This window comes from Echinococcus granulosus (assembly GCF_000524195.1).
Source record: "Echinococcus granulosus chromosome Unknown EG_S00081, whole genome shotgun sequence".
Classification (NCBI taxonomy): Eukaryota; Metazoa; Platyhelminthes; class Cestoda; order Cyclophyllidea; family Taeniidae; genus Echinococcus; species Echinococcus granulosus.
Window position 1 is genome coordinate 117,404 of NW_020170461.1, and position 15,779 is coordinate 133,182.

Here is a 15,779-nt window from a genome sequence, read left to right on the forward strand (position 1 = left end):
TCAAGGAGATCCTTCATCAGGATGAGTAGATGAGTGGAGACGTGTGCGTCGGTTGGCAACTTTGAAGTGTAGACGAAGACGGGCCATCCAGACGGGCCGCCAGTCAAGTGTCTTCGTGTCTTGGGTATCGTACTGCCAGTTGGATCGCCTTGTGCAATTCATGTGGTCCTCGTCAGAGGGCTTTGTTGGCTTCTGGTTGTTGTGGCGCGGATTGGACAGCAAAGTCTGCAATTCGCTGTTTCTTAAAATTCATTTGCGTCACTAAATGTTGCAAATCGCTATTCGCGTGTGAGCACAGACATTACTAGGTTCTCAGCCGCGATTATACACCAGGAGTGCGATTAGAGTACGTATATGATGTTGAAATTGGTGGGATTTCAGCGTAGTTACCACTCTTATCTGCCCATATCAACATGCGTGGATTTGACCTTACCCTGACCATTAGTACAGATTGGTCAATGTTGCAAAACCTGCAAAAGTGCAGATCAAAGAATAATTTAGAGTGCCTGGAGATTCCAGTTTTGAGCACAAATTTCAGAAAACTTTAAACGGAAAGTTTTTTTTGGAGATGCGAATTTTCCGCCACATAATGCGGTTTGTTAGCTCTTCAAGCTGCTCTAGTTTTATCTTCGGTTTCATAGCCCAGAGTCTAAGCAACAATTTTCCACTAACGTCAATCGCGTAATGCGTGCACCCGTTGTAAGACATCTTGCAGTCCTACGAAGTACTAATCCAGTGAGTAACCTTAAAACAACTCGACTCACCAACTTGGAAGAGGCTTTAGGTACAGTGGCACCGTCGAGATTTTCTGAGGCATGATCGATGTTGAGGTTGAGTCCTCACTTATTTGCGTAAAAATATGCCGAATTTCTATCCTGTAAATGGGTGATTTTAAAGAAATAATCATTTTTGATGGTCATCGCAACCTAGTGACCGCGGATTTTACCGAGATGCACACTGGAAGGAATAAGGCAATGTGATGATTTCATATCTAGACCAACTTCATATTTGTATATACCAGTCTACTAGTTCTCATATATTTTATTTCTGCTTTGGCCCCAAGAGCTTTTACCGACCTCCTATTTTTGCAGTAAATTTTAACCCATACTTTTTTCTAAATCCCAACTTAGAAAATGCATGGAGCAGTACAAATCACCCATAATATTTAAACACTGTTCGAATTTTACCACGCGGTGTAAAAAGGACACCGCTTGTAACCATCGCTATTTGATTCTGATGGCTCAAACCATATCGTTGGATTTTCTTAACGAGCATAATATTGCGTCACACCATGAAAATAGCAAACTTACAAAATGTCTGCTAATGCTAGATTTAGATTTTTATTTTCGAAATATTTTATGAGCACTTCCATTACACCTATTTCCAATTTGCGCAATCCTACTATACATTGATGCTGTTACAAATTCGTTGAAAAAAAAGAGCCCCCTGAAGCTAGGTATGCTTAGGTTTTAAATATGTTTTTAAGTGTGCTTAGAAAATTTTGCCTCATTTTCCGTGGGCCTTTGTTTAAACTTCCTAGGGGCGTTATTGGCCATCAAGGTAGATTGTGTGTCCTTGTGTGGTAGCCTGTGATGTCTATAAAGGTTTTTGTTTCTTCTGCTCCTGGCAGCCTTCTGGTATGACTCTTCCAGTTTTTACTATCAGTTAGGTTAAGAAAAACCAGTCGATGCTGTCAAGTATTCTGACGGCGAGAAGGATAGACTTCGAGCAAATTGATCTTACCGACCCGAAGAATGTGGAGAAAAAGCAAGCCTTAATTGATGAACTTAAAGGGAAATCGCTCTCATTCGTTCCACCAGTAATTTACTATGAAGATGAGTATCTTGGGGTACTTTGGGGAATTGCTTTGTATTGTTAGAATTACGATGATTTTTTTGAGTCTCTGGAGATGGAACGCGTTGATTCCTTTCTTCGCCTCCCAGGGGCGAAATCGGTAAGGTGAACCTTTTGTTCATTTAATTGTTTAGAAAACGTTCGGTGACATCGTTTCTCAAACAGAGGTAGCAGGGAACCCAATTGCATGTCTGTGAATGCACGTAGCATGGCTTCCTTTGCATGCACATTTCGATTTTTGTATTATTGCCAAATCTGTTTCACATCTTCAGGCAGGGTTGACCGAGCAGGCGCTCAAAGTGGTAATTTGTTTGATGCAACACTAATCAATTTATCTAGGGTGGTGCTGTCAAGAAAAAAAAGCAGAAGAAAGAGGGGGCTGGAAAGGAAGCTGATGAAAGAGAGTCCGAAGATTTGTCTGAAGAATCGGAAAGTGGAGATGAAAAGAACGAGGAAGAGGAATCTGAGAATAATAATGAAGGGGCTTCTGGTAGTAAATCAAAGAAAAGAGAAATAGAGGAGGATGCTATTGAAGCTAAAAGTGAAAAGTTAGATGAATCAGCTCCTAAGGCGGAGTCGAGGCTTACCTCATCTTTGGAAGAGGAGGGGGATGAATCCGAGGAAGAGAAATCTGGAAAAGAAACATCTACTAAGGCAGTGGAGGAGGCCGAGGAAAAAGCTACGAAGTCAAAGAACGAATTAGCATCAGAGACTTCGTCTGAAGAGGAGTCATCTGAAGAAGAAGAAGAAGAGGAAAGCAAAGGAGAAATAGAAATGAAGCAAGCGCCTGAGAAGGAGGAGGAGTCCGAGAAAGCTGCAGAGTCGTCGTCAGAGACCTCGGAGGAAAGTGAGACTGCAGAGGAAGAAGCACCCATCCCTAAGACTGTCGCTGAGTCGAAAGTAGTGAAGAAAGAGGAGGAATCGAGCTTGACAGAAAGTGAGTCCGAGTCCGAGGAGGAAGATGATGAGAAAAACACAAAGTCAGAAAAGAAACCAACGATCGAGGCCAAAAAGATAGAGTTAAAAAAGGAAACGTCCGAAAGTAGTTCTGAGGAGGAAACGAGTAGCAGCGAGGAGGAGTCGGATTAGCACTTGCTTCAAGCTCATTCAGCCTTTTTGATATCTCTGCGATATTTATTTTCCTTATTTGCTTCTCTCCAAAGATTTTGGTTCATTCTGCCCTTTTTCATGCTTTACTTGAAGTATATGATGTCATCAGGTGCCTTTTTTCCTCCTTTGATGCCTGTTGACTGCTCGGAAGTATCTTAAGGACAAGCACGTTTGTCTTATGATTAGATACTTAACTGCTTTATTGTTCTGTTTTGTGTATACTCCATTCCTGCTACGAAGCTTTGCTCATGTTATCCGTGTTATTAGCCTCGCATCTGTGCGTCGTTAGTAAAGCTGTCTCCACGCTCATTTTTCTTATTCATTCTCAAGGAGGGTGAGCCGGGGTGTTATTCCTCTGGGGTTCTGGTACGTCGTTGAAGGCGCGTGAATAGCATTGGGGTCAGCTTCGTAATCCAAGGCGGTGGCTGGGTGTCATGGGGAGACGATGATTTAATTGATCGAAATATGCATTCGTATTGGCACAGCAAAGGTGACTCCTCTTATCAGTGACTTTGTAGCTCAACAGCACTCGATGGAGGCACGGCAATTGCTTTAGGTTGTGAAAGGCAAGTCCTAAGTCGTCACAGTACCTTTTTTCAAAAGTACCTTGCGAAGTGATTTCATTACTATCAAATAATATCTAGTAACAATGTCAATTTATGGCTTGATTCCAGAAGGCCGCATTCCTGTTTCATCTCACGCTACTTTGATTTGAAATAAGTAACAATTGGTGATATAGCTGGTAAGGATTATAAGCAGGTTTCTTACTTCCAGAATTTAAGCGGGATGGAGGGCATTTAATATTCTAGGCTTGCCATTTAGTCTTTTGCATTTTAAATTACGCTTTACAAAAATAATTCCGTAGTCTTGAGTAAATCCCCAGGGAAGTCAACAAAATTGTTATATTTTGTAGAGTGCTAAGTCAGTGCGAAATTTATCAGTCTGATTTTACAACTATCTCGTAATCCGCCCTGGCGTATTCAGTGTGGGATTATACAAGCGTCTCTTGTCAATTTTGCTATAACTGTTGTTGGGACCGTGATACTAGAAAGATCAAGAACGTCAAACATTCAAATTAGCATGGTATGTTAAAAACTGTTATGGAGAATAAGTTGATCATTTTCTGCCTGAATAGACGTGGATAGCGCCCCCTCAGGGCTGTATAGAGAGCACACCACTACGGATTCTTATACCACTGAGATCAGAGTAACAGTCACGAGGAGAGGTTAGACAGTGGAAAATTTCCAACTTAGAACTACGGTGAACTTAGTGCTATCGAACAACGCACATTGTGCCACAAAGGCACAGCTGGATTCCAGAAGAAACCCAATTCCAATCCAGAATCCCACTCCATATTACAATCCTTTAACGAAAGAAGTAAATGTAAAATCAAAATTCATCTCTGACCATTTGCAAGATTTCCTTCAAAAGGGCCCGACCAAAATAAATTTTGAACAGTTCAAGGCAATAAATAAACAACAATAACAAATAATAACAAATAAACGACAAACCCAAAAAATCAGGTCATTTTAATTAGGAGAAGCATATTAATCCATTTCTAACCCAAATAACTGACGGAACCGACAATGTATTATTCGTTTTAGGCAGCTTTTAGAAGCTGTAGACGGAGTATATTCCTGTATTTCGATGAGAAGAAGATATAAGTACCTTTTTTATTGTTGGTTATGCAGTGGAATTTTACGACCTGATATTGGGAGCTGATTTTTTTCCGGCGACACCGTGGCAAAATGATGCGATCACCGCCAAAAACGAAGTGACATTCCTAATCGGATAAAGACAATAAAGCACTCCTTTTTCCTGTCTAGAACATCACGATAGAAGTGTTTCTACTGTCCTCAATATGGGTTATCTATAAATGATTTGTAACCAGAAGGTTTCAACGTGGTATCAGTGCTGTTGAAATGTGCAAGGCTTCCGCACCGAGTAAAACAACTTGCAGCAAAATATGTTGCGGGTACAAATAACAAAATAAACTTCGTCTGCAGTAGAGATTAGTAATCAAGCTAAAAATATTTTAGATAAAAATTCGCTTTTAATGCCACCAAAGTTGTAAGATTTGGTTAATTATATCCGGGCCGAAAGTTATTTGTCAAAGTCAGGGATTAGGATAACTTAATTTGTTGTCTCATTGATTTGGGTCACGTCTGTAACTTGCAATATGTGTGATGCCCACATTTATGGGGTGTGTCAAAGCGTCTCGAATGCGAAAAATTTCTTGAATGCTAGAAGTGCACCTGGTCATGATGAGCAATCTAATTCTGACACGAAAATTCATCAATTAAATTACCCCCTCGTACCTCAGACTAAAAATTAAAGAAGAGATGCCTGTAGCTGACTTATCAAGGTTTTTTTAGAAAGAAGAAAGGGAGCATAAAAACCCCAATTTGATTGGCCAGTTGTCAGATAACCGCTTAAGCATTTGTTCATGTGACAAATAACCGTACATCATCTAGTTAATGGTTTAGATTTCATGACTCCAAATTAATGGTAGCAGTCGTTTCACTGAATAAGCTTCAATAATCGTTCACGTTTGGGGACAGTTGTAGTGACAAGTTGAAAGTGCTACCATGCTCAAGATAAGTGCTGTGCTTGTATGTGTGTGTCACTGTTTTCAATGACGTCAGGGGTGAGCCAAGAACAAATAAATTTTTCCTGCCAAGATAATGTAAAAGAAGGCATTGGACTTTTTATATGCTAAGCAGTGATAATGGCTGGTTAAAAATTGCGACATGACCACATGTCTTATATCAACCAAATGAGTGCAAAACTTGAGTTAGCATAAACAATTACGATGCTTCATAGTGATGAGGTAATAGCTCAGGTGCCATGCTTTTCAGTACACCTTTCACTCCCTAATCAGTACTTTTTTTCCCACTTTACCGGCTTGTGACACTTTGTCACATAGATGACGGCAGAAAAACAGGATAAAACAATGTCACGAGGGCAGGTAATATTCTAATAAAAATGCACAACTTCTTGAAAGACAAACATGGAAAAAGTCAGATGCACCAAGTTACCTAACACTTCATTTTTTTACTGTGACAGTGCTGTATATAAGACTTTAATAAAATGTAACACTAGTAACTCATTGCCCTAGTAACGATATTAGTTGGGCATGTGTATCTTCACAGAAATTGTACGGCCCTTGCAGTGGCCAACGCCAACTCATTGAAATAGCACTTCATGTGTTCTGCAAAGACGTCAAAGAGAACCACGGCTAGATCATCAAGCTGCCGCATTTCCCTTTCTTTCCGTGAGAGGTGGACCATCGCTTTAGATGTAAAATTGTCAAACCTCCTCAAGTTGAAATTATCATATTCCAATGCTCTCAGTATGATCGCTTCGAGTAACAGCATACTCAATAAGCATGCTTTGCTAAGATGAGCATCCTGGTACCAATGTGCAGTCAGCTTTCATTCAATGGTTCGCTTTAGGGTCAAACTAGCTCCAAACGCATGCAACCTCGTGTGATAAGCCTTGTAGATTCCAAATAGATCACCAGCGAAATCTCAACCTATCTTGTTTGGCAGTATAACCTTGACACCCACCACAGTTTTTCGGAATCTTAGGAGCCCTCCATACTGGCTGTTTGCAGACTAAGGCTGTTGACCTGACAACATTTGGTTACGGACTGGAGCACAATCTTTGCCAGTCCCTACTTTAGCAGTGCCTACTAGGTCTAGAGGGTCCGCGATTTCGGAGGTGGCAGACGCTATGGGCAGCCTCGTTCCACACGCCTTCCACATGACCTTCAGCTATTTAGTTATTTAGAGTTGCAGGATCCTCCGGTCCAGTTGCAATTAGCGATTTACACCTGTCAGCTTCTTAAGGTTAACTCAGTTAAGGGTCATTGAATTACTTCGCTGTTGTCTAAGCATCCATTTCATTAATTTTAAAGGCGAAGTAGCCTTTAATTTTTTTAGCACCCAATGCCTCGATAAATGAGCATGAGTACAATATCTGCGCAAATGCAAGTGCTTGGTAATAAGCTCACTTTCGTCCCCACCCATTCCCAATGTATATTACCAAGGGGGCTTCCACTTTATTGTCAAATTTGTGAAAATGAAGACGCTAATGTATGGGAGAAGCTCCCCAGTTTAACTGATACCTTCCACGTACAGTCGCAGTTGTTTGAATACGAAGAAAAATAGCCTAAAATCGCAAATCTGAAGAAAAGCAACCATAAGAACTTTTCCACAGTAGTTTGGGGATGATTTTAGGTTGGATTTTAGCTGAGCACCACTTAACGCAGTTCCCTGGAAAGTTACAAAAGGTTTTGCGATAAAATGCTTTGCGTGGTAAGAGGTTTGGAAATTCACGAGTACTCTACTGTGTGTGCTCGGGAGTTGTGGGATAGGGCACAACTCATTGATACTTTTACCACCTTGAAGAAAGAACAGTGACACACAAAAACTAAAAAAAACTAAATCACAAAGGACAGTAAATAGGAAAGGTTTTTTCATTAATGACGCTATAAAGGAATACTGGTCTTAGTAAGAAATAGTGTAAGGTGTTCCAATTTCGCTGATAGTTGTTTATTTGTAAAAGTCCTTCAGGTGACATGCCGGGCGAGTGGACGAGTTGCGTGACCGAGGTGGTCATCAAACCGCGAGGGAGGAGGGGAGGGGAAGCCGCCTTCACAGAGTCCCCCCATGAAACTGCCATAACTTGTAGAATTCTGCGCCATCAAAATAGGCGATACCTTTTTCAACTAGTTCTCTCCATTCAAAGGTCTAAATTCGAAGCTAAAAAGGAAAACTAATTAAAATAATGTAGAAATATATACCAACAAAATTATGGTTTATGAGTGTCCTTTTGTGCAAATTTAAGCAGTTAAAGAAAGGCAACAAGCAAACTGCGTAGAAATTTTGGCATTTAGAGTTATAGGTTATGTGTCTCAAATCTGCCAGAATGAAAAGTGCAGAAGTTATCGAATAAAATGGAAGAAAGGTAGAAAATTCTGTGTTAGCATGTATTTTTAAAATCCAAAATGAAGCAAAATTACTGGGATTTGTGCTTGCATGCAAAATTCACTCACGTAAGCAAATTATTAACCAAGAGAGTCTGTTTTAATCTAGAACACGGTGGAGAATGAAAAGATCATATTTTTTATTTGACAGCTACTTATAATGTTCGAAAAACCTGAAAAGGGATACAGTCACTACTTGTAGTTGTCATGACAAATTTAGGCCTTGCGATTTCATTGTAATCAAAAGAAGTATGATAGAAGCATTCAACTGAGACAATCGTATGATTCTCTTCCTTAAAAAAAAAACTGGTCACAAGGGCGGGAGACGTGGTTCTCGGCTAGGTGGGGAGCTGGAAGTTGGCTCACTTTAAGGTGAGATTTAAAATGGAAATATCCAAGCCAAGCACACATGAATCCTTCATGACGTGAATGCCAAACACTGATGCCGATGGCATGATATTGCATAAATACCAAGTAAGTCCACCTCAGTTGACGGTTCTAACTTGTCACTTTCTATCTCATTAATTAAGGTAAAACAGAATGAGGCGTCACGTTTAAGATGAGTAAAAACTATGTTTGTCTGAAGGTAATGTAGCTGAATGCACATCACTGAAATGCCGAACTAGGGATAGAATGTAAAGGTTATTTTAGATTTAATATTAGACTCAGACAAGCTCATAAAGTAGCACTTTGATTTGATTTGACTTCAAAATTGCAACATACTACTGATAGATTCCGTATGAGTTACCGTCTAAAGGTTTCCACAGATAAATCTACACAAAAGGTTCAAACAATTCAAAGAAATATTTATAACACGAAAAGAACAAAAACAGGCACCAAGACATTTTCGGGACAACTGTCCGGAATATAGTGCACAACCCAAATTTTAGACAATATTTCCCCTTTTATATTAAAATTAGAACCTAAAGTTGCTCTACCAAAAAATTCGCAATTTTGAAGCCCCAATCGTTCACTACTTTAGAAACATTGAAATGTACAACTTAAATGCAGCTAATTGCATGATTTCTAGACATGATGCCTCCTTAAAATTACCTTAGCAGGCATGCAATGACGTAAGCTCCAAGCTGATCGTACTTACAAGGATCCTTAACCCTCTTCGTCATCCACCATCGAAATGTATTTTGGCTTTGAGTGGCGCTCTTCATTCCTTTGTTACTAAGCCTTAAATTATAGACGAACACGTTAGGCTGGAACGCTCCTTGATTATCGCCTCAAAATCCAGCCATCGAATCTGAAAGGGCAAATAAATAAGGAAAAGGCATTAGCATCGCCACCTACAATGGATATTTAAAAATGGGCAGCAGGTCTTTAGAAGAAATCATCTAATGAGGCACGAATTTTCATGTTCAGATGAGGAGTACTACATAACTATTTATTTTAATATATCTTCTAGAATTTTTTGGACGCCTTAGTTTAAGTTGTCAATTCAAAATTAGTTTTGACAAAATTTTGTAGGAATTTTAAGCAATATGATTAGTGACCATCGTTTAAAGCACAAAGGTTAATTAGATATGAGCATAAAATTTTACTAAATCCTTAAAAACGACCAGAGACCGCTGAAGTAAAGTAATATACTTATTGGCATCGCTCAGGACTCTATGTTGGGGTGTTTACGGTTTCTGAGACCTCCAAGTCAGCAAATAAAATGTAAGGGCAATTGTTCAGGCATGCATTTATTCAACGAAATAAACTATGTGCATATTGATGATGACCATCCTAGTCCTCAAAAGGACGGGAAGGAAATGGATCAACTATCATATATTTTGGTGTTGGTAACAACTGAGAGCTCGGCAGCGCTGTCATCCTCCATTTCCCTCGCCATAGGCGGCTCGTAACGGCAAATATTGCAGGCATTTGTGCAGAGACGCGTGACATCACGCCACTTCCCAAACTTATCCTTCAGGAAAAGTGAAAGCGCAAAGCCTATAAAACAAACACATTAGGTGAGTTTTAGTGAAAATTAGTGGTTATAGCCATTATAGTAGATGAGGTGATGACGGCACTTACTGACAAGGCATAGAGCACAGCAACAATAGAAGGTCAGAGGGAAGTTCTTTTTGATATCATATTGGGACACGATTGCAGCCAAGATAATAGCACTGGGACACTGAAGGGAAAAACATGAGGCGCCATTGGAACCCCACTCTTTCCTTCAAAATGAGTGACCTCGTAAATGCAGAGCAGCTTACAGTTGTGAAGTACAGGAGGCCGTAGGTGGTGGCTGTGTTCTTTGGACCGAAGATGCGAGAACAGGCGGCAGGCATAAGGACAAAGTGGCCAGCCATTGAGAAAAAGAGGAGAAAGACCCAAACTGGGAATAAGTATGTGAAAACCTTTGTTTCAGCAACTAGAGGGAATGTCCCAAAAAGTATGGCCCATTGCATCAGAAACCAACCAAGGGGAATCTAAAATTGCACAAGAAACATAATCATTAGTTGATGTCGCTACGAAGGAAAAATGCCAGAATTTGTAAATTCACTACCTTGAAAGACACATGGTCGCAGATGAGACCCCAAATAACACGACCACTGCAGTTGAAGATTGCTGTACATGTGGCAATGGTTGATAGATAACGGTCCTCCAGTCCGTGTTCTGAACCAAACACCTGTAAACACCTCAACTCATTATTATTATTATTAAAAGCACTACATGGTTTTACAAAACTTTATCTTTATAAAGAAATCAAACGATAAGTTACACATGTTTGTGAGAAGAATTGAGTTTAAGTTTAAATGCGTATTTTTGGGATTTGTGTAAATTTAGAGCTTCATACTTTATAGGCTGATGACTGCAGTGTGATGGGTACAGTGTCCAAGAAAATAATAATTGCAATTGTGTAAAAATCAATTGATTTGAGGGCCTCTTGGATTGTGTAGTTGTAGATATTATGAATGTCACTACAAATATAAAAAAATTAGATATTACCATTTTGTGCATCAACGTCATTGACCTATCTAAAAGTCGATCCTACCTGCTCTCAATTTTCACCGCTACCTCAGAATCATCCTTATCTAGACTAAAAAGATTCAAAATTCTTGCGTTAGTACTTGCAAATGGATAAAATTGATACCAAATATAAGTGCTAAATAACGACTTTCATGTACAGTTTTATACTAACAAAATCATGAATACCCTTGTGAGGCATCTTGGTATTCCCTAAAATAAAAGGAATTTCTTGATATGAAAGCGCGTAATTTTCGAAATGTTTTAGAATGTGTCGAATTTAATCGAACTTACATTTCCGAATTGTCAGATTCCGAAAATACATCATCATCGTCATTAGCCTATGCAAATAGGTTGGTTGAATTCATGAACAAAAAATTTCGAAAAACTTACAGATGAGGGACTTTTGCGTAACAGGGAAAATCCAATAATTTGAAGAACAAACATGACAGCGGCAAGAATGAGGAATGATCTAGTAACACGAGCCAGCACTGACGGGCTACAAAATACAGAAATTTTGCACTTAACTGCAAAGCATTTTAAGGAATCGTGGAAAAAATAGCAGCTTACTCTGAGTTTGGCAAATTGTATGGGTTAATTAATGCTGTTTGTGTTGGTGTAAAGAGCAGTGCACCCATTCCCAAACCACCAAGGATAATGCCAGTCACAACAGCGCGATGGTTAGGAAACCACTAAACACATTAAAACCTTTATTCTAAGCCATTAAAAATTAAAGTAAAATTTCTTTACGCACAAAATTATCTTACATCTGCAGCCAATGTGAATAATACAGAGTAGGGGAGACCCATTCCAAGTCCGAACATGACAGCATATGTAAAAATAAAGGGACCAAGACCATGCTGCACTGTTAACGAAGACAATGCAACACCACCACTACAAGAAATAAAGCACTTTTCCAATAGATGTTTATAAGAGAATTGTTTATGATTGTCCTACCAATTTACCTGCACAATAGGCAGCCCACTGCAACAACAATGCGAAAACCGATTTTTGATGTCAGCAAGCCGCCCAAAGGCATTGCAATCGCCTGCCCAGATATAACTACTGCATGAATCCAAACCGTTTGACCAGATGTGATATTCATGTACGGTATCAGATATGCATTCATGTTGCCAACCGTGTAGTTGTATCCAAGCGAAAGGTGGATTAGCGCAGCCCCAAGCACAGTTAAAAATGCCCAAGCAGATGCCATGCTTGATAAACTGAAGGTTCTGAAATTCGCCCATTTTTATATTAGCGGCGCGACCAAATTACATAAACAATTAGTTTCAAGGTCGAAGGATTGCAAAATATAGGCCGTGTTAAGAAATAAGTGTTGCAAATATGCCTAGAACAACTACTGTTTACATTAAAGCTAGCAAATTTCAAGTGCAGATTTAATATATTATAGCAGTTTAAGCCCAATGCCGCAGTGTGCAATTGCACCATTATATTTAAAAAGCTCTTTTGCAAAAAAACATCAGAACTCCTGAATGTTTAAACCTTTTACAGTTTTGTTGCATTTTGTCTTGCAGAAAAGTGGAAAATAAATCCAAAAACACTGCTATATTTAATGATAGCAACAGCGAGAAAAAGTCTGTCTGCATTAATGTTTTTATAGCTGTGAGTAACAAAGACCAATAATAACCGTGTTTTGTTGCAAATTTTTTAATTTAACTATAGTTTAGAGAATCAGTCGAGCACGAGTTACTTCCTAAAATTAAATATGTAATAATACCGTAATAGAACATGCATTTTGTATGTGCAGTCGGAACGAGAAGTTGCTAGAATGGCTTACATCTATGGCGCTTAACAATAATAGAGCCTTTAGCGTTTACGCAAACAATAGTGGGTGCTAAATAGGCTATCGAAATATTACACTACCCCTCTTTTCTTCTTCCAACATAAGTTGATCAACCTCCTGCGTTGGGCATCACAAAGTAGTCTACGGCAAAAAATACCTAAAAATCGTTTGCTCTAGGCACCGATTTTCCCTTCAACCGCACCATCACCGATTTTTCTTTGCAATTCTACTGGTATTGGAATTTCGTGACATTTGAGAACCATAATGGTGAAGGTGAAATGTGGTGGCTATCTCGTATGTCTATCTCAAATAGTAAGTACTCTGGCCTGAAAAAAGTATTACCTAATTAAAGGCGGAGCTTAAAGTGGTTTTCTGGGGATAAATTTTTGCTTCAGTATCAACTAGCCACCTTGTTCCCACTTTAGTGCTGCCAGGGCATACCCACTTGGGTCATATCCAGCTAGTAGCTAGGCATCCCTGCACACCAATGTACTGAGTTAGTTGCAGAGGATTGTGCTCATTTTCAGCCCTTCTGTTATAGGTCATAATAGATTCTCCCATCTGCAACATATGCCCTTCTTCCCTCACATTCAGTTCTGCATTTAGTAATAGAAATCAGTGCGGTTGACCCTTGAGGTGGGTTTCACTTCCCACTGTCATCAAGGCAGCGCCCCTAGTCATTCTTCTAGACAAGTGAGTCATCATAGTAGGATAGAAATTGTATTGTCAACGCACGGAGGGGAATGGGGCTACTGCGGCGTTTTAGAGTTCATGCAGAGGTAAGATGTTGGTGCATTAAGTACCTGGGTAACCAAAACAACGAGCAAAATAATCTCTCAAAGAGTTAAAAAATCTTTTTCAAACAAGCACAATAATGTTAGTGAATGAGAATAATTATATCACTTTTCAAATTAACTTGCTACTATAGGCAAGAATTTTGTGCAATAATTCGACCTTGAATGGACCTTCTTAAGTGTCTGTAGTCGCGCGAGAAAAAAGAATGCAGTTTCAGAATTTGGCGATGGACAGTAGATATTTCCACAAATTGTAACCTCTACCTTGCTTTCACTACACCGACGGTCAAAAGAACGCACTTGTAACAATGTGCATGGAAATCGCATCTAATGGAACAGTTTAGCTTCATGATTCGGTGATGTCTGAATAACCATGTGTTTCACCATCGGGTGATTCTCCCACCCAGAGGTGGTTTTTTCCAGCTGTTGCAGAACTCTTTGATTTGTAAAGTACTTTATTTAACAACCTTTAACATTGTGCAAGCCACTGTAAACAGTCAAACCAGTCTTTCCGTTGTGTATGGCTGCAGAAGTTTCTTGTGGAATATCTAAGCCCACCACCTAAGAGGCTCCTAGATCAATTGGTTTCTACACCAATGCTGTGATTATCTTTGCTAGCACGATATCTGCCTCCCTTCAAGTTCTCATCTTCAATTAGAAGACAAAGCATCCGTTACCACCGTTCAGCCAATGCCTCTTCACTAAGAGAACAACGTTACCCTCTGTACAGCCTTGGTCAGTTTTACTAAGCACACTATGTGGCACTTAGCTGAGAAGAGTGGTCTTTCAAGTTGCAAATGCCTCTCGGACTCAGTGTGATTCACTTTTAATACTCCTGCCTGAGATCCCTTTTTAGTAATAATTACTCTAGTTTTAATTCATTATTAGCTGAACATACGGAGGTAATGGATAGCACTTTATAAACATGGGATCCTGGCATGTTTTTCTGTTGTAGCTGTATTGTTTAAAATTTAGAAGTACCCTTGATCACGGCCTATCAAGTAACCTCTGAAGGAGTATCTGAAAAAACGTCTTTTATGAGGGTGTATAAGTGTATACACGAGACTATAGTAAAATTCATGACCAGTCCCAATGACTGAGATTCCTATAGGGCTCCGTATGGCGTTGATCTCGGCGACTCCTCAGCAGTGCTGCTTCAGTTGCTGATAGCATTCTTGAGGACCATGGGACTGGGGTAGACTTCGAAGGTGGACATCATTTCCACACATTTCTCTTAAGGGTCATCGCAGATTTTCCTATCCATAGCATATGCCCTTGTTCCGTCCCATTAAGGTCAAACATTCAGTAACAAAAAACTGGGGTAGCTAACCTTTACGATTGGAGCCGATTTTACTGCTGCAAATCATATTTGGAATGAGGCAGTGGAGTGTTCCAAGGTTTCCCTAAAACTCATTATATGATTCTCAACCTCAATTTAAAAACTGGAGAGTGCACAAATTTAAATATCAAGAGGCCACATGGCCGAATTCTTTAAATCTTTACCTCTGGCCTTCCCATCAAACACGCTTCTTATTGGGTCTTAACGTTCCTTTGTGCAAAATGCAATTCCTCCTGAGAAAGAATCAAGGAAGATACGGAATTCGTATCGGAGGGAGAACAGTGCCTACCAGTGGTAGAAGATGCTGCAAATCTAATTTGTTATCTAAATAATTATCAAAGCAGTATAATAAAATGCTAGTAGTAGCCATCAAAACAGTCAGCTAAAACAGCTTACTGTCAGAGTTAAATAAAAATCTGAATTTTATGCAATGCTAAGCATGGCGACCTGGAATGAGATCATGCCAAAACTTTAGCCGAAAACACCGATTCATGTCAATAATATGCCGTGACAAGCATCAAAACACGACTTTTTTTCATGTAGGGTGTCGACAATAAAACGGCAACTTTGATGAAACCTGTTTGATAAATAAAAAATAATGTAGGATTCTGTGTCGTTTGTAAATTGCAATACCCAATCATCCCTGTCAGGACTGACTTCTTGACAAACGGTCTACCAAGTCATAGCTCAAGGATTTGCAAGAATTTTTGTTTTGTTTGTCAGAAACGTTGGTAAAAGTCCAGGAGGCCATCAAAAGCAACACTGCAGTCATCGATGTTGATCCAAATGCTTGGAAAAATCCAGTCCTGACTGAATGCACTCACGAGCAGCGGGGATAGCATGCGAGAGGTAATACAATCACGTAATAGTCACTTATGCGAGGAGTCAATTTACTCACCTACTTTAATAACAGTGAATCACCTC

General features: G+C 39.6%; 3 protein-coding genes across 3 annotated transcripts in view; 1 reads left to right on the plus strand and 2 right to left on the minus strand. All coding sequences in view use genetic code 11, as the record gives it.

Moving 5' to 3' along the window:
- Nucleotides 1–1,372, minus strand: part of EGR_07567 (hypothetical protein) — a gene marked incomplete at both ends in the record, with an annotated part of 3,457 nt that extends 2,085 nt beyond the window's left edge. Inside the window, 2 exons of the mRNA XM_024496816.1 lie at nt 434–542; nt 1,311–1,372. Of these exons, the coding sequence (XP_024348752.1) occupies nt 434–542; nt 1,311–1,372 (171 nt within the window). The remainder of the gene's footprint in view (nt 1–433; nt 543–1,310) is intronic.
- A 220-nt stretch (nt 1,373–1,592) lies between these two features.
- Nucleotides 1,593–2,943, plus strand: EGR_07568 (SH3 domain-binding glutamic acid-rich protein; the record flags this gene model as incomplete). The annotated part of the gene is made up of 6 exons (XM_024496817.1): nt 1,593–1,637; nt 1,670–1,849; nt 1,880–1,954; nt 1,989–2,021; nt 2,127–2,156; nt 2,194–2,943. 6 exons carry the CDS (start codon nt 1,593–1,595, stop codon nt 2,941–2,943), a joined length of 1,113 nt encoding a protein of 370 aa, XP_024348753.1.
- A 6,779-nt stretch (nt 2,944–9,722) lies between these two features.
- Nucleotides 9,723–12,131, minus strand: EGR_07569 (Inner membrane protein yhjX; the record flags this gene model as incomplete). The annotated part of the gene is made up of 11 exons (XM_024496818.1): nt 9,723–9,898; nt 9,983–10,082; nt 10,120–10,380; nt 10,458–10,580; nt 10,749–10,872; nt 10,947–10,991; nt 11,213–11,259; nt 11,312–11,417; nt 11,489–11,610; nt 11,686–11,812; nt 11,884–12,131. 11 exons carry the CDS (start codon nt 12,129–12,131, stop codon nt 9,723–9,725), a joined length of 1,479 nt encoding a protein of 492 aa, XP_024348754.1.
- Between the last annotated feature and the right edge of the window lie 3,648 nt (nt 12,132–15,779).